The sequence below is a fragment of the Paralichthys olivaceus genome, chromosome 1 (genome assembly GCF_024713975.1).
Source record: "Paralichthys olivaceus isolate ysfri-2021 chromosome 1, ASM2471397v2, whole genome shotgun sequence".
Taxonomy (NCBI): Eukaryota; Metazoa; Chordata; class Actinopteri; order Pleuronectiformes; family Paralichthyidae; genus Paralichthys; species Paralichthys olivaceus.
Window position 1 is genome coordinate 6,513,628 of NC_091093.1, and position 26,668 is coordinate 6,540,295.

The 26,668-nt window shown below is 40.0% G+C and overlaps 1 protein-coding gene across 2 annotated transcripts in view; it reads right to left on the bottom strand.

Annotated features, from left to right (window-relative positions):
* Positions 1–9,346: 9,346 nt before the first annotated feature.
* Positions 9,347–26,668, bottom strand: part of cdh8 (cadherin 8) — an 87,623-nt gene continuing 70,301 nt past the window's right edge. Inside the window, exons 6-11 of one of the 2 annotated variants that reach the window (XM_069536384.1) lie at positions 25,759–26,003; positions 17,367–17,503; positions 14,915–15,036; positions 14,083–14,200; positions 10,146–10,397; positions 9,347–9,975 (exon numbers count right to left, since the gene is read on the bottom strand). In XM_069536384.1, the coding sequence (XP_069392485.1) occupies positions 9,488–9,975; positions 10,146–10,397; positions 14,083–14,200; positions 14,915–15,036; positions 17,367–17,503; positions 25,759–26,003 (1,362 nt within the window). In that variant the 3' untranslated portion in view covers positions 9,347–9,487. Of the gene's footprint in view, positions 9,982–10,145; positions 10,398–14,082; positions 14,201–14,914; positions 15,037–17,366; positions 17,504–25,758; positions 26,004–26,668 lie in introns of both variants that reach the window. The other variant, XM_069536341.1, reaches the window with a different exon arrangement.

Below are 26,668 nucleotides of genomic sequence, written 5' to 3' on the forward strand. Positions count from 1 at the left end.
TGAGATTAACTGTCATGCAGACAATCAACAAATTCCTCCAAAATATTTTATGAGGGATAAGGTACAATTAATAATAATAACTATAATAACAACTCCATTTATTAAGAACTTTTCAGTACAAAGTGCAAGAAAACAAATGTTTAAAATACAAAGTGCTACACAACAGAAAACAAAATATAGAAGGTAATTGATAATAATGGTAATAATACTAATAATAGAGATAAAATAAGTAAATAACATGGAACCATAAGTAAATTCAGGGATATGCCTTATGAAAAAGTATGTTTTTAATGGGATTAACAGTTAAATACATGTTGCAAACAATATGTCAAAGTTTTTTAAGTAAATTGAGATAATGTATGATTTAATTTGGCGCTATTTAATAAGGCTATCAATAAGGCCCTCTAATAAACAGGTTGAGTTGAAAGTAGACGTCCTCCATCCAAGCAGAGCTTTCACATTAACGTAATGGACCAACAAAGGTGTACTGCAACTACCACACACACGCACATGGGTCATGTTTTAGACACTTTATCATATGGAGAAGCCAGAGATTGAACTACCAACCCAATAATTAATGGATGACCCACCTTACCACAGAGGGTACAGCAACCCATGATGTAGAACCAAGAAATATGTTTCTTTTTATTAGCTACTACTGCTGTGAAGAGTGTCATCCTGTAAAAAGGAGCCAATGTTGTGGTTATATTGTAATTTGGGTGGATGCGTGGGATGACAAAACACAGGACTTTAGCCCGAGAGATGGACCTGTGTGCTACATTTTTATTATCGTAACCAAGACGATGAAGGTCCGGTATCCTTAATTATTTTAACTTACATTTAACTAAGCTCCGTTAACCTCTCCAATTCCTATTTAGCCCAAAGTATGAATATACTACAACCTTAACCATGTGTTTTACACCTATAACAATACATGTTGAAGCTCATACTCTGGATTTAATTTAGATAAACAATAGTTCATGTGAAGGGAACATGCATTGTACTCAGCTTAATGGCGCACAACAAAAGTTGCTAAAGTATATTCCTCATACCCATGTGTGTTTGCCTGCACACCTTCCAGTAAAAACACAGTGCAGAAGAGGCAGACAGCAGTGTGATAACACACTATTTTTGACAGCATGTGGTGTGTTATATTGAAGTTCATTATTCCAGAGTTTGTCCAAGCTCTCCTCTCACTTTCCCAACTCACTACCCCCAAACTCTGAGTGAGGATTCCACCCTTGGTCATATGAGTCATAAGAGACATACAACTTGTTGGAGAACTTGTTAACTGTTAAAAATGTATATTCCCTTTCACCCGATATTCCAAACAGATAAAATGATGAATGCAAAAAAAGTTAAACCTCGAGTGAGTGATTCTTTTAGGCGGGTGTGGATCAGCGGAAACAAACTGTAAGCAAAAATATTGCATGACCCTTTCATGTCGATATGGCAAACTCGTCCGCATACAGTTGCCCACACATCTAGCAGATGCAGAGCAACATTGGCATTTATTCAGATCCAGTTTCGAGTTGACTGTCTATTGTTATGTGCCGGGCAAGTAGCAAACAGTGTTTTTTTTTTTTGGGCTGAAAAAAAAGCTGCCTTCAGCCACTGAGAACCGAGAGTGGTGAGAGCGGCCCAAAATAAAAATACAGGGACAAATAAAACCAAAGTTGGGGCGCTGCAAAACCAAAACACTGAGTTAAAATAAGATAAAAATACATGGCCGAGGGGGAGCTGCAGAGATGAGACCTACATGTCGGTCTGTCATTACAAGTGACCCCTGTCACACTACATGTAGTCATCTGATCCATTATTAATATAGACATTAATATAGACCTACTGATAAAAAAAAGAAGTCTCTAGCTTTTAAACAGCAACTTGTTTGTTTTCTTGTAAACCCATGAGGGTTGGGCACACTGTGTGCATGACATGAAAATATGGTGTTCACAATAGATAGATAGATAGATACTTGATCTCAAGGGAAATTTAGGAATAGCAATTATACCTCAGTGTAGTCTTAAATGTAACATGAGTTATTTAAAGAGTTTTGTACATTTTCCAACATACATAGACACTGGAATGACATAATATGATCATGGTAAAATGCCTCATCTACTCAGGGTGCTTCCTCTGAAAAGAAAATGAAAAAAGGAATCCAAAGATGCCACGATGCTGTAAAGTAACCAGCTGTAATAACGTCAAACAGAGTAGTGTCAAACAAAGATTATCCACACACAGTCCCATGCATCTGCTCAGGAGACTGGCTCTGTCGTCCAGCAGAGTGACGCTTCCTTCATCCAGTGTGCAGCTGCGAAGGGGCCAGCCGGCTCAGGAACTGATTTAGGTTCCAGCCGTTATTTGGCTGAAGCCGAGACAGCGGTGCACCGTGGAAACGGCGGGACAGTTATGTTGCAATTCTGCCGGCTGTGCTGTCCACAAACAGAGGTGCTAATTAATGCTAACCGCAAGAGGGGGGTCTATTACACACTCCGTGGTGCATGATTAGGACCATCGAGTTAGTGAGCATTGATTCAAAACAACAGCTATCATCTCCGCTGAAATCTCAACACAAGCACGCACTGGTCTTGAATTAAAAGGTGTAATAGGCTTGATTTTCTCTTCTTTCCTCTTCCTTCGACACAAAGCCATTGTAATGTTTTCTCCAGGGGAAGGCCAGAGTTGTAACTCAAAACCAATAATTCAACAATTACTTGCATTTGTACACAGATTTCTGGCTTTCACAACTTACTTTCCAGCCCGCACTTGTTTGGAATAATAACTTTACACCCACTACAATGCCAAAACAATAAAGTTCCTACGAGCTTCCACCCACCTGCATTTCCACCTGCTCAGCAGCTGCGGGTGCTGCGAAAAACAAAGACTAAGTAAACAGATACATCGTCTTTTTTTACTAAACGGGTCTGTTGGATTTTTGTCGCTGGTTGGCTTTCTCCTCTACATTACTAAAACATGTCTCTATAGTGATTTTACGTAATTACAGGTCATATATGCTGAGTAAACAAGCCACAATAGTAAGGAATAAAAGTTAAGCTCTAACTGGATGTCAAAGTTTGCGAAACTACCTTTGGTAACATAGTCCCTCATGTCAACACAACTTTGAAAACTGCTTGCAAAATGAATTAGACTAGCAGCTGGGACATATGGTGTTTACGCGGTTTGGCGGTTCAGTGACCAATGGTGAAAACACAAGATTGGTTAGACCATTACAGTGATTCTTTTTCCGCACAGAACATGGCCCCCTAGAATTCTAAGACCATGCTGGAAACAAACTTTGAGAGGGTGAGCCTTTAATCTTTGATGATTTTCATTATCTTTTGTTTGGACCAGTCCACTTATTCCACTACATACACCTGCACCTGATCACACTGTTTACTCCGATTTTCTTTTGTAGTGATGTTATGGAACGTTTTTCGCAGCAACCTCAGAAGATCAAAGTGGACTAAATTAGACATGTAAACACTGTTTGATGGAACTTAATTATAAAAAAAGTTACAGTTAAGGTTATTCTGCCTGAATAAGTTCAATCATAATGAGGAGAATAAATTCATATAATAAAGAAATTTATTAATTTATTTAAGTTTATTTGTGAATTCTCTTGGGACTTTGTTATTGAGAGGAAAGGTAAGGAAACCATTTATCTAAGAAAGATTTCAGGGTGCTTCTTTTTTTAATGCAGTTTGGAGAGGCTAATGAAGTAGCTTTAATTAATGCAAAGTCTTGCTGAACAATGCTGTAAATAAGATTACGGATATATAATTAATTATAGTTATTGTTGAATTCCAGATACGTGGTTTGACCTTTGTATGATGAGATGTTTATTTGTAGTGCTATATTTTCCTTCTGGGCAAATAAGACCCCTGATTCACCATGTTTCAGTTAGTAAGTGTTGAATTAGTTTGTACAAAGTTTGGGAGCATTCACAATCACAAACAGATCAGGGCTATAAAAGAACAGTTCATGAAAATCACAAAAATGTATGTTATGTGTATGTTCATGCAGACAATGAAAAATCCAACATTGAGATATTTAAAAAACTGTGAATGAGGAAAAAACATGCTTCTACTTTGAGTAGAAGAAACCTTTTTCATTGTTTTGAGAAGACTTAATTGATTTAATTTGATTTCAGCATTATCCCGTAAAGCTTTGAGGTTTGTATATTTCTTGCTCACCAGTTCTTTCTGTGGGGTTTGTGTGATTTATTCAACATTAGTTTATACCCTTGTCCAAGTCGAAGCAAAAATAAATTATAAGTCCAATTTAAGTTTTATTATAAAATTCTCACAAAATGAAATAACATGTCCAAACAAAGTTCAAACATCCAAAAAGTAATTCTAATCCTAAATGTTATAAGTAAATGGTCTACTCTGCCAGGTAGGCACAAGTGTTCCTATCAAAATATCCATTATGCTCTGGTTATAAAAACAGGTAACAGGGAGTTTGGCAAATTATATTCAGTAACTGCCACATGGCCTATGGAACAGATTTGCACTTTACTCATTTTGGAAATATAATTTTTCAATACTTTCACCAACAGAAATAAAATCCACTATGTCCAAAAATGAATGTGAAGACATAAATTTGGAGCTGGATACTGCTACTGTAGGAAACTTATACATAATGCATTATTAACTAACCTTGAAGAGTGCCCTCATGTGAAAATCTAGTTTTACAAGCCATTTTACTTATGTTTATACCGTTCTTACATGGTGCATATTGCAAAAGGAATTAGTGTTTAATCAAATTACTGGAAACTAATTGGCGCACAGCAAACCTGGGGCCCGGTAGAATTCCACCTTTAGGCAAAATATAATTAATCTGCCATGCAGTGTGCTGTGTGTTTGATGGGCACTTGTAAGGGTCTATATCTGCAATACAAAGGGAGAGGAATACAAAGTCAGTTGGGATCCACAGCTCATTTTTGCTGTAGGGTCTCCTAAAGGGGTTAATCTAACCGTGAGAACAGTAAATATGAAAAAAAAAGAAGAAAATATCATTGGGTGGGACAGTTTCAACCCATGATATTCATATCTCAAAATCCAGTGGAGGAAGAAGCTTTCTCAATTTGTATGCACCAAAGTTTGTTTATAATTGGGGGCATCTCTGCCAGGCAACAGTAATTACAGTTTCTTCACCACGAGAGCCAGAGCCACAGGCCTGCCTTATAAAATCTGGCACATATCAGCAGGCAACAACAAGTGCAAGGTTGTCACCCGAGGGACACTTCCATTACGTGACAAAAGCGAGAAGATAATTTGATTTACTGTTTAGTTAGGCAACCTCTGTCAGACCTGCAGACATACACAGCAGTGGGGGAGCATGGAGATTGACTACAAATGAGCCGCTGACCTCCCGGGGTCGCACATTCCAGAAAACAATTTGTGCTATCATTTAGCGGGAGCTATCGGTGGGTAAAATGTGTTCCATGGCTGATTTTTGACTAATGGATCAGGTACATACAGATAGCAGCTACCAGGTTTAACATCACTTCTTATCCCAGGGGGCAAAGGCATCTGAAACACCACCAACACTTTGGCAGGTTTGGAAAAGGTGGATGCAAGTTGCAATGTGGAATCAGGTGATAAGATTTCTGATATTTCTGATTTCTGACATTAAATGTGTTTCATGTTTGTGACTACTATGTTAATAAACAAGAACATTATCCCCGTGTGTCTGCGCACTACAGGCACTATATACAGTATAGACATAGCATGATTGTATGTCTTTGACTTCACTGAGGCACAGTTATCGCAGTAATTGATACTATCAAAAGCTTTTATTATTTGTGAAAAACCTCAATATCAGATAAAGCAAACAAAAATCTAATCTTTCAAGATTAACAAAGAGGAGGCTGTTCAAAGAGGAATAAAGATAGGAATAAGGATTAAAGGCAAGAAAATTGGAAATTGCACAATATCTGATCTTTGCTCATCAAAATAAAATAAATAACGAGGATGGATGAGTTCGATTGCAACACAACATCACAATTTACATCCCAGACTTAATCAGTGACGGCTTTTTCATGCAAAATTCGTTTCTCCCTGGGTACATAGTTTCTGTGGGACTAGAATAACTAACTAGGGTAATACACAAGTCTTATTTTTCCCTTTGATAAGACACAGATGATGATGGTGCTGAAGAAAGTGATTCATTGTGACTTTATGTTACTAATATATATGACTACTATGTTCCAATGAGTGTGACATAGTCCATTATTTCCTCTTAAAAGTTTTATTTGTCCCAACTTCATGATGTAAAACTCACACATCTCACTCTTAAGATAATATATTAATATATACTCTCAGCAAGCAACAGAAAGTTTAAGAGATGAAACGTCGCCTTTCAAGACATTTTCAAGCCAAGGAGGAGCTGCTGGAAAGGGAACATGATAAGCATGTGACATTTTTTTTCCCCAAGTTGATGCATTTTCTTATCTAGTAGCTGCTTTTCAAGTGCACTGTAAAGGTGTAATAAATAGAATTTTGAGTGGGTTAAACCTCGTTTTTCTGCCCACAGCATCAAGGACGACAGAGGAAACTGACTCAAATAGTATTTAAGGATTCAGGGTGAGAATATGCTCGGTGACTAAGTGAAGAACAGTCTGGGTGATATAACGGTACAGGGTTGCTGTTGTCTTTATCACACTGTTTTATGACACATAAATCTGCCAGATGTATTCAGAGAGATTCAGAACTGCTGGCCTGCTGTTGTGAGGACAGGTACATTGTGCTTCTTCCTCTTAGACTCTCTTTTCTATGATGATCAAGGATTTTCTTTTTTGTTATGCATTGTTGCAGTTCACTCTTCTGGTATATTCACTTTCAGTCAAACTGCTTTCAGTGAAGCCATTGAACATCAAAATATACAGACATACATTTATTGCAGGGTACACTGCTGGTATTTCTTTTAGACAGGGTACTCTTGGGGATATTTACAGTAGTACAGAATTTATAAATGCAGGATCACAAACCTGAGCTCAGATAACACTGATGACATCCCGATGAGATCATCAGGGTACATTTCTAAAGCTCCCTCCAGAGCCACTAAAGACATTATACAAACATTTTCTTCTGTAGGATTAGACTCCCACAGCGGCTCAGGTCCCGCAAAACAGTTGTGTAATAGGTTAAAATGTATTCATGTGAATCGTGGACACGGCTATGATAAAGGCAGGCGGGCAGCAGGTAAGATCAAAGTAGTTATTTTCTAATTTGGAGAAATCAGATATGAACAACATTGTGTAGTATTTTAAACACCTTAATCAGCTTCTTCTCCTTCCTCTCTTGGTTTATTGCAAGCAACAAGGTGCATGATTCAGCTTCTATGAAGCCTTGTCAGCTGCAAGGATTTATTTTATTGTGAAAGCCTACGACACCACCTTTGACCCCTTCACCTCAATGCAAATAAAGCTAGAGCATTAAAATGAATCACATAAAGAAAAAAGTAGCCAGTGATTAATATGTTCTCCTTGGTTTTGCTGCTTGTGAAAGGTGCCATAGTGTATTAGCATTTGATAGCTAATTATGAGGTTACAGAGTGAAATCACAATGAAAGCTGCAGGAGAACAGGTGCTGCGAAGTCCCACAAACTCAGGCTATAACCTATTTGATGTGAGTGAGTGTATCTGAAGCATGTGTGTTTAATCACAGGGGACAGGTCAGGTGGCATCTCATATGTTAACTAGTCTGGATTTGACTTGAAGATAATAGAATGTAATGGGTTGGGTCCAGTACAGGGCCTACGCCTCTCTATCTGCATTTTGTGTTGTCAGTGACACCTTAATTGAATAAGAAACCACACCCCTTCACAAATATTTATAAAAATATATTTCACAAAGTAGGAAACAATACAGGGTATCTTAGATTACAGTACAGGGAGTAAATAATTGAACATACACATTTATAAGCATTAAAGCACAGTAGAAAATATGATCTGCATGTAGGACTATTCCATATATATTGTTTAGTCTACCGAGAACTGCCATAATACTGTATCAGTACAAACTGAGTATGCACGCAGCTGTAGTGCCATTGAGATTCTCATTATGTGCAAGAGCTAACGTGCAGAGACAAAACCTACCACCTCATTGAAAGCTAATGACTTTAGCAGTAACTCTATGTACAGTACAAGTCTTTTTTATCTGATATCATACAGTGTAAGCACAATATGCACATGGTCTGGATTTTTATCTTCATTTTTCTTGGGCTAATGCAATCTTTGCTAAATGAGATTTGATGTTTGGAGGGAGTCACATACTACACGTAGGTATCAATTTAACTATTGTGCTCAGACAGTCACTGGCTGTACCCCAAAATATATTTTGAGACATATTTTACACAGAATTAGCATGTTATCAGAAAGGTCCCATTTCCTACAGTCCCAATTATTTAGATCATGTGCATTGCTACAGTAACTTAGAGCTCTTGTTGCCTGCTTACATCTAGTCTATGTCATCAACTGCAGTAAATTCATGATAAGGTTTGGCTGTCATGAAATAGTGTTCTAATGGTCGAAAAACAGCTTAATGTGAAATCATCTAAACACACTCACTTGAAATTGTCAGCACAGAAAAAATGATTTAAGAACAAATATACAAAAACTCAACAATAATGAAGAATCAACACGTCTCTTGTCAAAAAACAGTAGATTACAATTGTATTTAATGTTGCTTCTGTAAAAAGAAGGCCTCAGAGTTTCTACATTTCTCTTTTTTGTCTTCATTTCAGTCTTTAATAGGCTAATAACACTTGCGACCCACACCTGTAGCATGTAAATACAAAGAGTTGTATAAAGCGAGCCTCTCTGGGCTTTATAAATGTGGCCACCAGAGAACATATCAAATGATAACAAATTCACCTTAAAGCCAATACTGGTTTGTCTTTTTTTCAAATCATACATACATTCATCATTGTAATGTAGACCATATATTGCTTTTTCTTCATCGTTTCATTTCTGCTCACCGATCAGCGGTGTGGCTTCGGCAGCCAGACATAAAACAAGGGTCTCTCTACAGCTTCTGCAGTCCAGCGTGCAGTCCATGGTGAATGGAGTATAGTGCCCACTCAAGCTTCAGAGAACCCAATATTACCCATTATTTCCTTTCATTGGAAAACAGCAAAACCAGGGTTCTTCTGCTACTGGCAGTCACAGAATGACTAATACCCAAAATACTGCTAGACACTCCACAACGGAATCTAAGTTACACTCCACAAGAATCATGGATCTCCTAATAAAGACATTGTTTGGCTCAACAATTACAATGCGCTTGACGTAGTGGATGACGACTGCTATACCTCACTCTAATAAGAATACAAAAAGGTGGCTTCCCTTGATATTAACTGTTTTTTTTCTTTTCTTTTTAAACACTTGTTTCTAAAAGCCAGCAAATCCCCTAGCGTTTAATAGACAAGTATGTGGACAGAAAAAGAAAATCTCAAAGGTCTTTTTTCTAACAAACCAAAGGTCAGGTCTCGCGGTCACTCTCGCCCACTGAGTAGAGCTCCCCAAGTCTTCTGAAGCGTGGACCCCACTCTCTAAGATAGTCATAGTTCTGGTCTGAGTCTGATGATGCAGTCTCCAGTGAGCTGAGGGAGCCAGCAATGGATCCACGGCCCTCGTATCCATAGATCTGTATGGAGTCATAAGGCGGTGCTGTGGGGTCATTATCTGCCTCGTGGAGCCGCACGTTGATGAATTCATCCACATCCACGCCATTGGGGCCTGAGTGCTGCCCAGCTCGAGGCATAAACTGCAGGTCGGGTTTGATGTCCTTGCGTGGCAAGTAACCATTGATGCCGTCTGGGTTCTGCAGTGTGGCAATGTCGAACGCCTCGGTGTCCTCTTCGCCGCCTCCTTCGTCGTCATAACGGATAATATTCTCTCTCACATCCTCATCATCCTTAATAATCAAAGGTTCATTCTTGTGTCTCCTCAAAGTAACAAATAGTACTACTATTACTGTGAGAAAGAAAGACAGAAAAATGGAAGGCACAAAGACAGAAAGAAAGACACAAAGAAGAAGTCCAGGTCAAGCTATGGATTGTCAGTGAGTACAAATCTATGAAGGTCATCATCCACATTTGTAAATGGAAATATGGTTATGAATCAAAAATATACCTCACCTAACAGCAGTATGATGCAGGCCAGGATGGCAATGAGAGCTCCCATACTAAGGCCGATTGGTAAGACGTAGGCCTCCACATTGCAAGACTGCACAATGCCGTCCTTGCTGCACCCACAGACCCGAATGGTCAGGGTGTTGGTGCTGCTCATTGGTGGATTCCCATTGTCTGTCACAATGATTGGCAGGAAGTACACCTCCTGTTTCTGTCGTCGGAAGGTGTCATGCTTGGCTAGAACACTGATTGAATTGTCTGTTGGAGAGACGTTAAGCCAGAAATGAATTTTGGTGTGAATATGTGGTAAAAAGTCATTACTATTCATGGTGACAACATACTGAAGTTCCATTTATTAAATTGTGTGAAGATCAGTGCAGGGTGAGGGTAAACTAATTTCACATCAATCGTCACTGAGGTTTTTTAGCATTCTCGTATGGTAGATGGATTTCAGCCACCTTCCCTTTTTCTTGACAGCCCAATTTGGAAGTTCTGAAGAAAGGCAAGTCCGATTTTGCGCTACCCTTTGAAAGCTGGAGAAATGAGGAGACCATGGCAGGTGACGCTGACTTAGGAGACATCACATGTCGACCCAGAAAGGTGCCAGCTGCTCTTTGATGGCACTTCTGTGAAGCTGTCTGCTCATTAGCCAGCTCTCCTTACGCTGCTCAAATTATCAAACACTTGCATTCCCATAAGAATCTACTCCTGCTGATCTTATGGAAAATGTACAAGATTTCTGATCAGTCTAACCTTTGCCTCACTGCTGGCGGTTACACTGTCATGAAGGGAGGAACATGGATCTGCTGATATACTGTATATACGCTGTGGAGAGACAGGCTATGTTGAAACTGCCTGGGTTCACAGAGCAAACTCAATTGAATGCTTCATGATAAAATCATTTTCTTTGCACAATCTGTAATTGATGTGAACATATGAACAGATTTATTTCCTTTGTGCTGCCACAAAGTGGTGCGAGTACCAATGTGTCTCTTCATTGGGACAACTCAGTAGTGCAAGTATCAATAACAGTAAAGCGCCAAGGCTTGTCCTCATATACGGGTCATTTTCTCCTTTTTTGGCAACTAATGATAGTTAAAAATAGAATTAAACATTTCTTGCTACTCAAAGAGAAAACTGCTATAACCTTCAAACAGAATGAACAGTTACAAGGCTGCTTTTTTATTATCTTTTATATATTAGGGCACATTAGCAGTGTTTCATCTAGTGACTGATGGATTCTGATGAAAACACTGTGTACATTGAAATATTAATTCTCACCATGAGAAAAGAAAAGGCTCATTTGAATAGGACTTCTGCTATGAATAATGTAATATGTGGGAGGCTCCAAATGACAGGAGTGACAGCAGAAGTGACACTAACAGTGTGACGACTTTCTGAACTGCTGAAGTCCCTCAAGATTATGTGAGCGACTACACACAGTTCATTTATAAATGCCAAACAAGTAGGACTTAAATGCTACTTAATAACATAATGCCAATGGATTGGAAGAAGCACAGAAATGCTCAGCATTGTTAAGGTGAATTTGTAACACTTCCTGCATACCAATGGGTGATTATTCCAACTTCTTACCACATTAAGTGTGTCTGATTTCTTTACACCACTAAGTGTGTGGATATGTTAATATTTGCAGCCTTATTGTGCAAGTTCAAATGAAAGTGGTGGAGTTTTCCATGTGTATGCTAAACATAAACGTGCAATAATTGCTCTCATATGTTCTAATTTACAAAATACTTACACTGCTGAGTATGTGCTGCAGTCGAAATTCTTCAAGTAATTCCTATTGGCAATCAAAAATAATTATCAAATGTACTCTAATTATTTGTTTTTACTACATCAAAAATCTCCATTTGCCTTCCAAACCTCTGACCAGGAAGTTTTTTTTTTGTTTTGGGACACTAACACAATAAAAGCAAGGCTAAGGTAATTGTTCAAGAAAAAAGACTTGAGTAATGGTGATATTTGAAAGATGCGTTTGGCCCTATACTTTTGGTTAAAAGACTGATTTAAAGTATGGACACCAATGTGGTGTCATGCAAATCATAAGCCGATATGCTGTAAAATAGACAACAAGATTCCACTTCTCTTTCAAAATGAGTCTTATTAACTTTTACTACACAGCAGCCGCTGTTGCTACAACTTACTATTAGAGGATAAAGCTAAAGGCTAAAACTTGGTGCAAAATTAGCATTAGTAGGAACAAGTCATTGTCACTGACTCAGTAATGTCAGTCATAAAGCAAAGGTTTGCTAGCATGAGCCACTGCAAGGTACTGTCAGACCAGAGATTGGATTTTCATGAAACTTTGTGGGAGAATGTAGTATTGGTCAGGAAAGAAACCATCTCATTTTTGAGCGGACCCAGATCAGAAGGTGCCCCAGGAATTAGCTGGTTTTTAAACATTTTCCCTGTTTCCCCAAGGACTAATTCATTGATCTTGAAGAAAAAAAACCTTCTACATATACATTTGAGTGTGTAGCTTTAGTGTGTAGCTTGATTAAAATGTAAATGGAATGTTGGGACCTATGTGGAGGTTTTCTCTCTAGTGAGGGGAAAATGGAGTTAATGAGTACATTTTTCTATTTGTACTAGGGAGATAATTTCTTTTTTGGCATTGCAGTCATTATGTTATCACTGACAATGGAATACTCTCCTAAATGCGCACAGGCCAGACTCCTCAAAATCTTGTGCTATAGCTGGTCAGAAACTCAAAAAATGTTCCCCACTGAGGGCAACCCCTAACCTCTTCATTGTGCGATCCCTACAATTAGACTGATCATTGCAAACAACGGCAGCACACAGGGGTTCACAGGCACCTGCCGCTCTTCAATGAAGTGTCTCCCACAGCTGCCCATTCAGATAGAAATAGACGCTCAAGTGCTGGGGGATATGGCACGATGGGCTTCTTTCCTGTTTGGAATTAGCACTACCATAGAGAAGTGGTTGTTGGTGGTATGTAATATACAGAGCTGAACCACAACACATAATTACTTGGATTTCAGGCAAGTGAAAATGCAACGTTTTTGCTGTTCAAACTAAAGCAGAGCTGTGCCTACTAGTGAATCGGTTTTTAACATAATCCCAGGAAACTATTAAATGTCCTTTTAACAAAAGGCGAGTGTTGAGGAACCTGCTTGTATTTCCAGGCAGATCCATAGAGTATTATGCAGCAAAATCTGAGCATGTTAAACAGCCTTTCATTTTTGACTACACATTTTCTGAAAAGGTTTTTGCATGTAATAGGAAAATAGATTTTTTGTTTTTTTCCCTGTGATTATTACACATCTCCTCCTACTTGCTAATGTACCTTAGAAAAGTAAAAGGTTTTTCTTTTCATCTAAAGATACATAGTCAAGTTGATGACCTGATTTTAAGGACTCCATCCTCCTCCTGCAGTAAGTTAGCCTGCAGGCTCTGTGTTGAAACAGAAGGCCAGTACCATATGAAGATTTTTTGCCCCGAGCTGAAAACATTACACAACGTCATCAAGAACACAGCCTGTTCAGAGCATTGTATGGAGAGGATTGCAGGAGAATAGGAGTTGGATAAACACAAGAGCAAAATGGCAAATAAACCAATGAGAGTATTTAGTAGATACATTTAGTACCATCTGCCAGGCTGCAACAGCTCGTAGGAAGTCATCCTACATTGAGCTGCAAGAATACCAGGAAAAGCCATTTGGATCCCATTCATTTAGTTTCCCTCAAAACGCACTGGGGAGTAAAAAGAAGCTGGTGTCCAGACAATTTCACATCTGCTAATTGTGAGCTACACTGATCCACCAGATTTCATCTCCAGTACGGCTAACATGCCGCGGGTTAGAGATTGGACTGGAAAGCCATTGGAGAAATTTACAGAAACTTCAGTCATTCTGCCACAAAAGAGCTGCTGCTCTGTGTTCCTTCTTTCTTTTGTCTCCCACCTTGGTTGTTTTTGATGGTAAAGTTGGGGTTGTTGAGCATCTCTGGGACGAGACGGTAGTCAAAGTAGTGGCCTTGTATTGGGTCGTCTTTGTCCACTGCGCTGACAGTCTGGATCACCTGTGTTGAAAACAGAGAGACAAGAAGATATACAGAGGAGGTCTCAAAGCCATTAGAGGAGGCAGCCTATTCATTACTTTGTTTTTTGCCACCCAAGATTGCCTCAGTGTAATACTGGCTGGATCACACCCGATGAAATATATGCTCTATTCATTCCTGGGGTTTGAGATTATTATCAATGAGGTCCTGTCTAGTTTGGCACACTTTCCAGCTCCTGGCTCTATCTGTTAATCTGTCATCATAGGTCTTATCGGGCCGTATGTCTTTATGATTGATTAGAAATTAGAATTCAGGCCCTGCAGGACAGTTTCTCTTTTTTCAGTTCCACCTTTTTTTTCCCACCCCCTTTCAATAAAGCTCCCTATTGTACGTACGCAGGTCCCCTGAATGAGGTCGATTGATGAGAAGGAGAATGCTAAGTACTTATCCAGGATTTTTGGCTAGGGGAAGTATTGTGCCATCTGGAGGAAGACATGAAAGACAGTCTTGAATTATGATCCACTCTGATCAATCCTGACTGCTCTCATTCCCCCTTTGCTCTGCGCACACTGTGTCAGGGGAGGACTGTTGCAGGAAAACAGGGCCGCACTCCCACCTCTGTAGTTTCCCAGTGAAATAAATAGGCTATAATTCACTGTGGCCAATCATTAGAGGGGAGGAAAGAGAGCGAAAGAAAGGAAGAGAGAGAGCAAAAGAAAGTGATAGATCACTTACCTGTCCGGGTTTTCCATTTTCACACAGAAAGGCCTCGTATTCAGTGGCAAATTCAGGGGCATTGTCGTTTATGTCCATAACTCTGATAGCAACTATTGCCCTTGATATCTGACTGTGATTTCCTATAGATAGATAGATAGATGAGGCAAAAAAAAGACAAAGATAAAAAGACAGTGAGCAAAACACATAACTGGGAGAAAACTATACAAAAAAAACAAGGTTACACATGAAATCCCAGGTGAATTCTGTGACCTAGTTTTAATTTCCTTTATTTTCTATCTTTATTTCTCCCTTCATTTCCTGAGCTGATGGGAGGACAGATGATAAGCCACATCAATCTACGTTTCAGCTGGTATCAGCGATGCAAAACAGGATTCGAGTCAACCGAGAGAGAGAAAAAAAATCCATCCAAAGTGCCTTTTGAAAATCCCCTGTACACTGCAATGTTTAAAACATGAGGGTTAAAACATGCATATTAATGAGTCATTGGTAACTGAAGTCTAAAAAGACAATAAAAGGCTATTTAGTTAGATTAGATGTTGATTGGAATTATTCATCACTGGTAATTGACAGTCCCTTTTCAAGAGTCCATGTAAACTGTTGAATTTATTAATCAGAGGTGCCAGATGCCAACTTTTAAACCAATTATCAATTAATATGGACAGAACAAGACTGAATCACTACGCTGGTAAGGTTTTATACAGGGCCACACAGACACATTATAAGACTTTATAATGTTGTGTGAATGATCGCAAATACATTGTTTTTATGTTCTGGACATGAACCTATGATTTCCTAAGAAGGGAGGCTCTCAGATGGAAAACAATTGATGTTTAATCATATTAATCTGGATGGCCATGGTTTAAAATTGTTTTGAAAACTAAACAGTGTTAATATGGTCATTATAAAATAAAATTCCCCTAATTCTCTTGAATCAGCTGTTTGAAGACATCATGTTCATCTAAGATATCCTAAAATAAAACCTGGACAAGAGAAGAGGAAATAGATATAACTGTATCTGCGTGAAAATCTCATATAACTGTATGTCTCTTACAAGAAAATATTCATGTTCTATTTTTCTCCTTTTAATAAAAACAACACATGCGGACAAGATGTCCCAGAAACACAAGACCTCAAGCGGACCTGGCAACGGGTTGAAAAAGAGGTAAGCAGTGAGGGGAGTGGAAATTGACAGTCTGATAGACAGCGTAGATGGATTAGGGCAGAGGGAGAGCGCGAGACCGAGTCCAGCCTTCTGCAAAAGTGACTTTCCCCCAGCAGCAGCAGACAGGGAATAGAATCTGATTAGTCAGATGTCAACTGATGCGAGGCAGCAGAACGCGTCCCCGTTTGGGTGGCAAATGGCATCGGGACAGAACTGGGAACACATCTATTCCTTTTCACGCCAGAGAAGACACCGGCTTCCCCTCCCCGCTTGTGAAGAATAGCAAAACTGCCATATTTATTTTGGCAAATTCCTATTAGGTGTTCCCAGAGACACCACTATCTCCAGCCACAGTTACTTTGCCAAGAGGCATGAAAATGCACTTTAAATGTATAGGTGCAAGACATGACAAGGCATCTGGCTTATCAAACGAGACACGTTCAATTCCTCCAACGGGCTGCTACGATGGTGGGATTTGTCTGCGCTGCACAGCCAACAAATAATGTTTGGGATTTTATTTGTTCTGACAATTAATGTGTGTTTCCTATGATTAAGGAAAGAAAGAGATTGATAAAGGGAGACAAGGATAGAGAGATAGAGCGGAAAAGGATAGTGGCAAAAAAAGTTACAAGCTGTGTAAATTTCTATTCCAATAGCCTAAAGGGGTACATTAAGCTTTATCACAACATACAGCCCCCCTGAAACAATCTGTATGCAAATAAAGCCTTACATATGGTTTGAGCTGTTGTATGTGGTGGCTGTAGCTCTGCCGGCAAAATTTTCTACATAGTCAGTGAGTTTTGCGGTTCGCAGATGTTCTTTAATCTGTAATGGATGCTGGCATTGGAGCAATCCACTCTGGAGCATGTCTTTAAAACTGTTTATTTGATACGTCTTAATGTTCTTGCACTTCCACAAATTGACTACTGAGCTGTTTAATTCAATCAAAACTCAGCAAATTAACGTATTTAATGCCTCCGTGGATTCAAATGCTAATTGTTTGTGCCACACTCTCGGAGCGATTAAAAAGGGGCTGGTTTACAAAGCGCTGCACTGAACAGAGGATTGTGTGCAGCAGGTCAGTGATTCCTTTGACTGAGCCAAACCACGGAGTAGCTGAGAGGAAGAAGATATCTCTATGTTTCCTCCTGCAGCTCTCGATTTTTAAAACATGCGTGCCAACGAATGTCAGCAGTGCGCTGATTTCCAAAATAGGACATTACAATTCATGAGGAACGATGTGCGCAGCAGGAAGTGGGAGAGCAGCTTCAGTCTGAGGTTACTTACTGACTTCTGTGGCGGTTACTGTGATGTTGTGCCACATGTCTGTCTCTCGGTCCAGCGGCTTGGCCAGTGTGATCTTCCCGTCCTCCACGTTGATGTTGAACTGCCGCTCCAGGTCCGTGTGCCGATCGATGAAGTATCTGCAAAGACAACAGATCAACTGAAATTTGAGCCAAAACTGTTTCGCGACGGCACTGGCGAAGCATCTTTAGTCGGCCCCTCGGGTGCTGTGGCTAACAGGTCCACCTCCATCAGGAGAAACCTATGGATTAATGCACATTAAAACAGTAGGAAATCAATGATTATCATCTGAAGAACAATTACAGGCTTCACATGAGCATCAGGGGGCATTAAAGCCCGATTAGGTCCAAGAAGCCCCCCCCCCCATCCAATCACATTGACGCCCCCTTCCTGCAAAAAAAGATCACTCGTACATGTCATGTCAGGGTGAGAGATGGGGTGTTGTTAACCCTGTTTGGGCTCTGTCAACACTCAATGGCTCCCAGAGGCTTTGCATTAATGAGTTAGGACAGCATTGTGTGAAAGTGTGTGTGTGTGTGTGTGTGTGTGTGTGTGTGTGTGTGTGTGTGAGAATGTGAATGTGAATGTGTGAGTGCAATGGAAATGATTCAGTGACCATCATGTGTGACCTTGCATAACAAGAGACAAAATGTTATCTTCTTGCAATTTGTATGTGCTTGTCAGTAAAGCAGCTCAAGTTAAAATTATCAAAACATTTTCAAAGGACACATTTGGAAAAAAATAAATATTTTCTTGATTCTATTTCTGTGTGACCCTGCCTGTGACACACTGATTCTTTTTATAAAATTTTTTTGGAGACTTGTACGGTCTCAAAAATACGGTGGCAAGACATAAAACTACCCTGTAAGAAACTCCAGCAGCGGGCATGAAATTGGAATGCACATAAAAGGGAATTTTCCGATGCAACTCGAAGCTGTGAAATCGCTCTTTCATGTTGCAACACGCGCCGCGCCAATTCTTGGGACGAGCCCACACAAAAACTGACTAAAAAAAGAAATCTGTCATTACGGGTCACCTTTGGTTTCACACATTTCATTAGCCTTTATGTGCGACTGTCACAAACATCCTACTCGACCAAAACACAAGGAGACTGTGATTCACGTGAGCTAATTACACCTGTGTGGCGCGCAAGTGTTTCCATACCTCCAGGACAAACTGTCCCTGTTCCTCTCTCTCTCGCGCTCTGTCTGGCTCACTCTCGCATCCTCCCTCACAATCTTTTCCCCCTCTTACTCACTAACAGAAACTTTAATTTTTTCTTTCCCATCCAGCTGGGTCTCAAGCTTCTACCCAATCCAATCAGCCCATCCATTTTTTCCCCTTATTGTCAGACCAGACCCTGCTCCCCACACACAGACATCCCTCAGCCACCAGGAGCCCTGCTCACCCTGTCTCCCTTCCTTCCTAACTCTGGGTCTCGTACCATCTCGCAGTGGAACCGCTCATCCCTATCAGTGCAGACCTGTTGGCAGGAACCCTGGAGTATTTTTATTAGAGAAAGAAGAGAGAGAGAGGGAGGAAGGAAAGCCATACAGAGAGGTGAAAAGGGAGAATAGAGAAAGAGCAACAGAAAAAGACAAAGTCACAACAACAACAATTGATAGGAAGGCAAGTGCTGCTTGGTAGGGAATGAAATAAATAAACCACTGGCCCAGATTCCAATTGTTGGGGAGATGTACCGAGCCGTGACATTTCCATTTTTGAGATGAAATGGTGTAAAATCCTCTAGACGCCGGGCTGGGAGAGGTCCATGAGGACCACCCCCACCCGCCTCCTTTCTCTTTCTCTCTTGCCCTGCAGACGCAGAGCACTTTCAAGACAGGCAGACAGCAGCAAACCACCTGGGAGCAGCCTCTCTCCTGCAGACAGAGTGGATCCCAGTCAGACTCTGACAGCCTCACGTGGAAGCGGGAGACAGACCCTGAAATGTTCTGCCACCTGTCACTCAAACTGACAACGTGATGTGAAAAGAATTAAAAGCAAATAAAAAAAATGATATCCAGTGCTGTATACGTGCACAGCTTTTCCTGAGTGTGATGTGTGCAAATGCATGCGCGTGTCCGTACTTTTCACAAGCCTTTAAACGGCATTGGACTGACCTCAAGTCTAACAGTTAAACATCACGTAGACGCTGTTTGTGCCAAATATTTCACAGCAGAGTACCTCTGATGCAACTGGCATCTAGAAATATTCTGCCTCGATAAATAACAAACATAATATGCTGCCCAGAGTGGATCAGTGTGACAGGTACTGTTCTGTGCATAAAAAACAAAGCATAGGCTGTAATCAGTGAGATTGCTCTTTTTTTATTTCATTCATTTATGATTCTATATGACATAGCATTGATGTGGCGTCTGTGCACTGCCTTTGACACAGATGACTTGTCACTCAAACCGTGACCAGGAAATCTTCTCTGTTAGAGGACTGGTGAAATTTTGTGGCCATCGAAGGTTTTATCATCACATGTTGGGTATTAAGTGATTTTCTCCACTTACAACAATCCATCAAATACCAGAAGTTACAGGGCTTTAGCTGCCGTCCGAATGAGGCTACACGCCTCTGCAGCGGCTCAGGTTCGATTCCGACTCGCTGCCCTTTGCTGCATGTCGTCCCCCACTCTCTCTGCCCCCCTTTCACCGCTAGCTCTCTCTGTACTATCAAAATATAAGCCAAAAGCCCAAATAAAATATATATTTTTTGAAATCCCAGAAGTTATTAGTAGGTAAGGCAGACTCCAGTGAATGGCTGTAATGTTGTGTAGTGATGTTAATTTTGCTGTAAACTTGCTATTAGACCAGTGCCAAACAAAAGTAGTGAAATCAGCATATGTTGTCTATGGTGCATGTTAATCACAAAAAGCAGCAGTGAGCATGTGTGGAGTAAAATTTGATGTCAATTCAACATCTGAAAAGGTGGAGAGAAACGTAATTACATTTTGACTGATGTGGTGATACATAATGAACCCATCTTGAGCACAACACAGGAATAATCCACAACTATAAGCACTAGTCATGTTTATCCAAACTGAGAATGAGTCATTCTACCAAGGAAACCCTGAATTCACAGAGACATGCTGATACCTGGTCAGATGGATTAATGTCAGGAAGAGACAACGGTTTCGAATTTTCTTGAGGGAGATGCGAGTGTGATTGCTGACACCTTCAGCATCCGTTTAAACTCCAGCTGTATGTCCTGTATGCAATGTGCTGCATTAGAGGCCAGTGTCAATATGAGACTAAGAACAAACTCCCAATTTGTTTCCATAAACATGAGATACAATATATACATTAATAACCCTTCATGTTTTACTGTTAAACCGTATGTGCAACGAATGCATCGCAGTTCACTACTATTCACATCTAGAAGGTGAAATGCATCATGGGAAATATATTTTGTTAGGATCTGTCTGCGCTCACAAAAGTTTCTCAAGTTGTGGTTCAGACATCGTCTGTCGACCTGAGTGAGGTAAGTGATATTGAAGCGAGTACAGCTGTAGTAGTTATCTGGATCAAAACGGAGAAAATGACTCAGATTCAGACAAACGTCAGCGAGCCCGCTGAGCTGCTCGCCAAGGCTCAGGCTGAGAGATGTGTGTGAGGAGGAAAGTTTTGTTGCATAAGAGCCAGTATCACTGCGAGCAAGAGGTAAAGACTGTCGTGATGCAACACTGTAACACGATCACTAATCATCCTCTGAGGCTGCGGTACGTTTAGGATTTTAGTACTAAAATTGAGCCAGGACACTGGCAAGTAGGTCCAATGAAAAAGAAAAAGGAATTTGATTCTCAGGTTAACAGTTGCTCTGGTCAACAGGTAGACAGGAAGACGGAAAAGAAGAAAGTACTGCCAGAAACACCGGGGAGCTGAACAGAAGCATGAGGTCAAACTGAGGAGACGAACTGACAAAAAAGGACCAGGAGCACAGAGACCAGATACACAAGGGAGACCGAGATAACACATGGCTGAAACACATCAGTACGGGGCAGACGATCGAAAAAGCAGAAAAACGCGACAAAGACAGGAAGTAAAACAACCAACCGATACACAAGGTAAGCTTGTTCAAAATAAAACACTCCTGAGCATTTAAAATTAACTACAAGTGTGTTTCATGGCTTGTAAATTTTAATTTCCATCAGTGAAAATTTGTAATTTTCTTTTTCTTCCTTAAAACGTTTTATCTAAAATTTATTTTTAAGAGAATTGTGAAAAATAAAGTCATTAGTGCTCTCTGGTGGTCAAATTATAAAGTGAAAACATTTCCTCAAAATTAAGAAATGTTTTAAATGTATATGTATTTTTTCTAGCATATATACTCTCATACTTAAACATTATACAATATCAACCAAATGTATCGCTCAGGCTAATGTACAAACCAATGCAAGGCCTTGAGTGAACGGCTGTTGTTCACATATGTGTGACAGCGGGTGCTGGGTTTTGTGTCCGTGACAGTTAAAGGTTTGTGAATGTGTGCGTCTGAATGACTGAGTGTCTGTGCAAGTTTGGGAAAGAGGAGGTGAAAAGCTCAAGAACAAGTGCTTTTTTTCCACAGAGAACAAAATGCCTGTGTGACATTCCTTCTTGTTATTAGGTCAGTAATTCCTCTGGGAGCATCACTGATGTAGAACTAATTTTTGCTGTCCCCTGAATGCTGACGAGTGGTGTTTTATAGCTTCTTTTTATTCAGGTTGGATCCCAGGCCTGTTTTATCAGGGCAGTGATTTTCTTCGAGAGTCCGAAGTAAAAAAGAAATCTGCACGGCGGAATAGGGGCCCTGTGCTTCCCTGACATTAAATTTCCATTCATTCCAAAGCCATCGCTTTTACATGAGTGCTTGTATTACCATGTGCAGTATGTTAGCTGTCAGCTGTGCTAAAACAACATAAGAAAGCCTGCAGAAAGAAACAAGCTTTACAGAATTCTATTACATCCCCACAGATCCAAACAAGAAAAAAAGAAGGAAAGAGAATAAAAACAAAGCTGTAAACCAAACATTTTATTAAATTCTGGCACTGCTTTTCAAATCATCAATATTTTAAAATAAGAATAGAGCCACAGCTATTCCATGAAATCCAGCCGTTCGTGCCAGACAGCTCCAGTGACTGCCAGATGTCACATTGCTTTTTATTTGTGATCAGTCAGGTAGAAAACGACAGAGCACAGGCTCCAGAGAGAAGCAATACTGACGGAGTAATTCATGGAGTGCACCTGAAATGTTGTTGGTTGGATGCATTAACTACAGCTAAGGGGCGGTTTGTCTCCAGAGTGCAGAGGACACAGAGCCCACCAGAGCATTCGCCCCGAGTGGTTTTTTCAACTCAGACTGGTTTGGTCTGGTCTGGCTGGAGGGGCTGATTGAGATGGCGATTCTAATCAGAGCGCCCGACTTGAGAGCTCGTCCAGATGGTGATCAGCTCACAGTGATGCTGCTATTACTGCCACCACTCCTCCACTTTCTATCTATTCTGCAGCTTTCTTTATGGGAGACCCTTCTCCTTCCAATTTTTAAAGCACCGAGTAGAAGATAAAAGAGAGAAGGAAAAAAAGGGTGAGAAAAAAAGACAGAAGGGAGGGAGGAGGACAAATGAGGGATGATTAGTTTAATTTTCACCTACTACAAGTGTAAAGACCAGCTCCCTGCGTGTGTTGCAACTGCTGTTTCCTTGACAAACAGTTCAATATATATATATAGAACTATCACTCATGAAATGATCAGTTTCACAGCCAGAATGTTTGTTTTCAATAATACCACACTGTGTATGCATTAAGAGCAGCAGCAATTAGATGGTCATCTAAAAGCAAAAAAAAAAAAGATTTAAAAAATCCAATATTTATTTCCTATAATTTTTAATAAAAATATTTGCAGCTTCTCCAGTTTGGCAATTTGACAATCTTTTACTTTTTTATGTTACATATTGTTGGTCATCTGAATTTTAAATTTAAAAAATAAAATTAAAAAATCGTGTTGAACTAGAGGATTTTTCAAGAACTAAAGTCATTATACAATTAAAACTAAGGGATATGAGTCCAACTGGAGCAATATCAAGCTTCATTCATAAGAAAATGTTTTGAATAATTATAATTTCAGTCAATTTAAAATTCTATGCATGCTGGACTTTAGTCTTAAATTTAAACAAACAGCGTCTCTTTACAGTGTGTCAGGTCCACTTTCACTCTGGGAAATTGTGAGTTTCACAGTTTTCTGATGGTTTAGTGAACAAATTATTTATACAATACACCCCAAAAAACAAGATTGTTCAATAATGCATATAATTGTTAGTTCCCTGTGTGTTCAACAAACTAAGTTTGTTAAGTATAAATATTTGGTTTATTGACTGCAGCTTTAGACTAGATTCTTTCATTATTTACAACTTGTGTTCTTGTAAGAGGCCTTGCTGAGGCTGCAGCCTTCTGTCCGCCAGTATATGTGCAGGATTAAAATCTTCCAGACTGTAATCATTTTATCACCCGAGAGCTCAGAGTTACAGGCTCATACAAAGCCCGACCCCAAGTAAAAATCTAACGGTCTTTGGTGAGGGTGATGCATCATATTAAGCCCTTCATGACAATAGTTTGTTTCATCTCATCCCCCCACAAAGAAAACACTTGACATCTGTGATAGATCATGCTCATTTTGAAGATTTGCGGGGGGTGGGGATGGGGGTCTGGTAAAAAAATAAAAATAAAAGAGAAAATCACAGAGATAAAACAATTTGTTGTGACAAAATGCAAACTGGCAAGTACAAGTCTGGCTCTGTGTGTTATCTCTGGGCAGTTATTTTCCCTGACGATCAGCGGTTTTACTGGAGCTGGCAGTTTACTAATGCAACATTCTATTAGGCATTTCTCATTCATTATCTTTCTCTCGGAGAATGAAATCAAAAGTTTGAGAATGCAGCTTGATTTAAAAAAATCTCAACAGCTCTTTAGCACATTTGAAAGAAAGGCTCTATTCTTTTTCTGCAGTGGATTCATTCAGGGCCTGACAGTCGCACAAAGCCCCTGAGCTACAATCCATTCTGAAAATAACAACCTCTCCACAAAATTATAAAATTGGTGATTAAAAGCATAATGAACACTGAGTGTTAAGTGAATGACCTCAGGAAAAATGTGAAAAAAAGAAAGGGAGAGAATTAGACTGCCAAAAAAAAGGCAAATAACCTGGTGCATTGAAACGGCAGCCTCTGACTCAGTTTGCTCTGTATCACGCTCAGAACATTTAACAAGTGCCAGGATATGACAGGATGTTGATATCTGGACAGTTTCATTGCAGCGAGAGAACATGTCGGCAGGAGGCTGCCGTCTGTATGCACTCTCATTCATTATTTAGTACGTTTTCTGTCAATAATGATGCACTGAAGGAGCCACATAACAAGAAAGTACACAAACATAACAGCTAATACTGCACATTCAGAAGAATAAATGCTATTTTGAGATTATCAAATTTAATGATGCACTTGATTTAACTAAACTTATATTGTAAAAGGGGTTTCTTTCGCTTTGTCACTCTCTTAAACACAGACTTGCATTGACAAACACAGGAGCGTGATGACATGATATAAGAATAGAGAGGGGGCAGAAGATGTCACATGTGAAATAGATGAAATATTTCTCTCTTTAACGGGGAAGGGACATCGTGCAACCTCGGGGCTCAATTCCTCCTGGCAATCTCATCACTAAACATGAGGATGCCACCAGAAAAAGAAATAAAAAAAGAAAAATAACGTAAAGCGAACCAGCCCTGCTCTACACCATCAGCCAATCTATGAAACCCAGCCCGCTCTCTGCTCACCATGCAATTACACACAACCTGTTGAGTGTTGTCCCGGGAATGCGGTCAGCAAGTCACTGGAGAATTAATGAAATGCCAAGATGGAGAGAGAGAAATTGCCTGTATAACCTATCCTCAAGGTGCCCTTGTGGTATTTCCAAGAATGAGTCACACAAGAGGAGAAAACAGCAGGGCTGATAACACAGTGAAGGAGGAAGTTGTGCTGCCTTCAACTCATAATCTTTTTTTGCCTTTTTCTCCTTTTTGTACATCTGTGGAAATAAGAGCAATCATGGAGTCACTTCCTGACTGCCAAAGATGCAAAGCACAGTCTCCAAAGGTCACAGGCAGGCATGAAGGGATTTAATTGCATGCCTCAGTGTCGAACCTTTTATTAAAACAACTCATTATAGCCCAAAAAGACTCATTTGTTCACCTATTCTCTCCATCACTTCTTGGAGTTAGAGTAAAGAGCCTTTTTCTGTCTCCAGCTCGGCATTGCTCTAGTCAGTTAATAGCAAATGGCTAAGTAGGAGAGCAGAGTCTCTCTCAGTAGCTTCACTGTTAACTGCGTTCCCGCTCATACCTGACAAGGCTCCCCGGGGCGTCCGGATCCCTGGCGGTGACTGTGCCTATGACCGTGTTGATGGGGGCATTCTCATTCACCTCCAGTAAGTATATGGGTTTGGAGAAAACCGGAGGCTCGTCGGAGTCTTCCACCACGATCTTCACCGTCGCTGTATCTTTGAAGGGGCCGCTGCTGGGCTCTGTTTGGACGTTGCTGGCCTCCACTTTGAGCGTGTATGCTCTCTTGCTCTCGTAGTCTAAAGGCTGGGTGTGGGGACAAACACAGGAACGACACATTACACACGTGTAGTATTTCAAGTATTTCTTAATAGTCAGTGTATATTCATAATGCACTCATACATATATTACTTCTTAAATCCAAATTTTACAGACTAAACACAGGATCAGCTCATAAACTATGATGCTTTGTTATAGACGAAAGGGTCACTTCACAGATTTTACGCATATACAGTTTAGCTGTCATGACATTTTTGCTGATCCTTATCATAGTTACCTCAAATCAGCTTTAGAGATGAAAAAATCAGAAAGAATAATAATAATATCCTGTGATCTTAACTAGGTGTATGAAAGATCTGAGTGATCACCAGACAGGATGTTTAGGAAGACACTTATTAAGTTTCATTTAAGTAAGATCTAGTTATTTTGAAGTTTGACCCTCTCGATGGGGCTAAAGGGAGGGAAGAATCTTGGTCTCTTCTGCTTTGATGGAAAAGATTCTATAGCTGGTCTACCATTATAAAACCAACATAAATAAAGCAGGAACAGTAATGCAGATAGTAGTAAGTCAAAATATAATCTGGACCCAAAACATAAAGCAATGCTGTTTGTGATTTGTGTAGAGAAACGTTTGATACAACGTTGTTGGACAGTAACAGTGTACAGGACAGAGTCTTGGCCCGTATATCTCC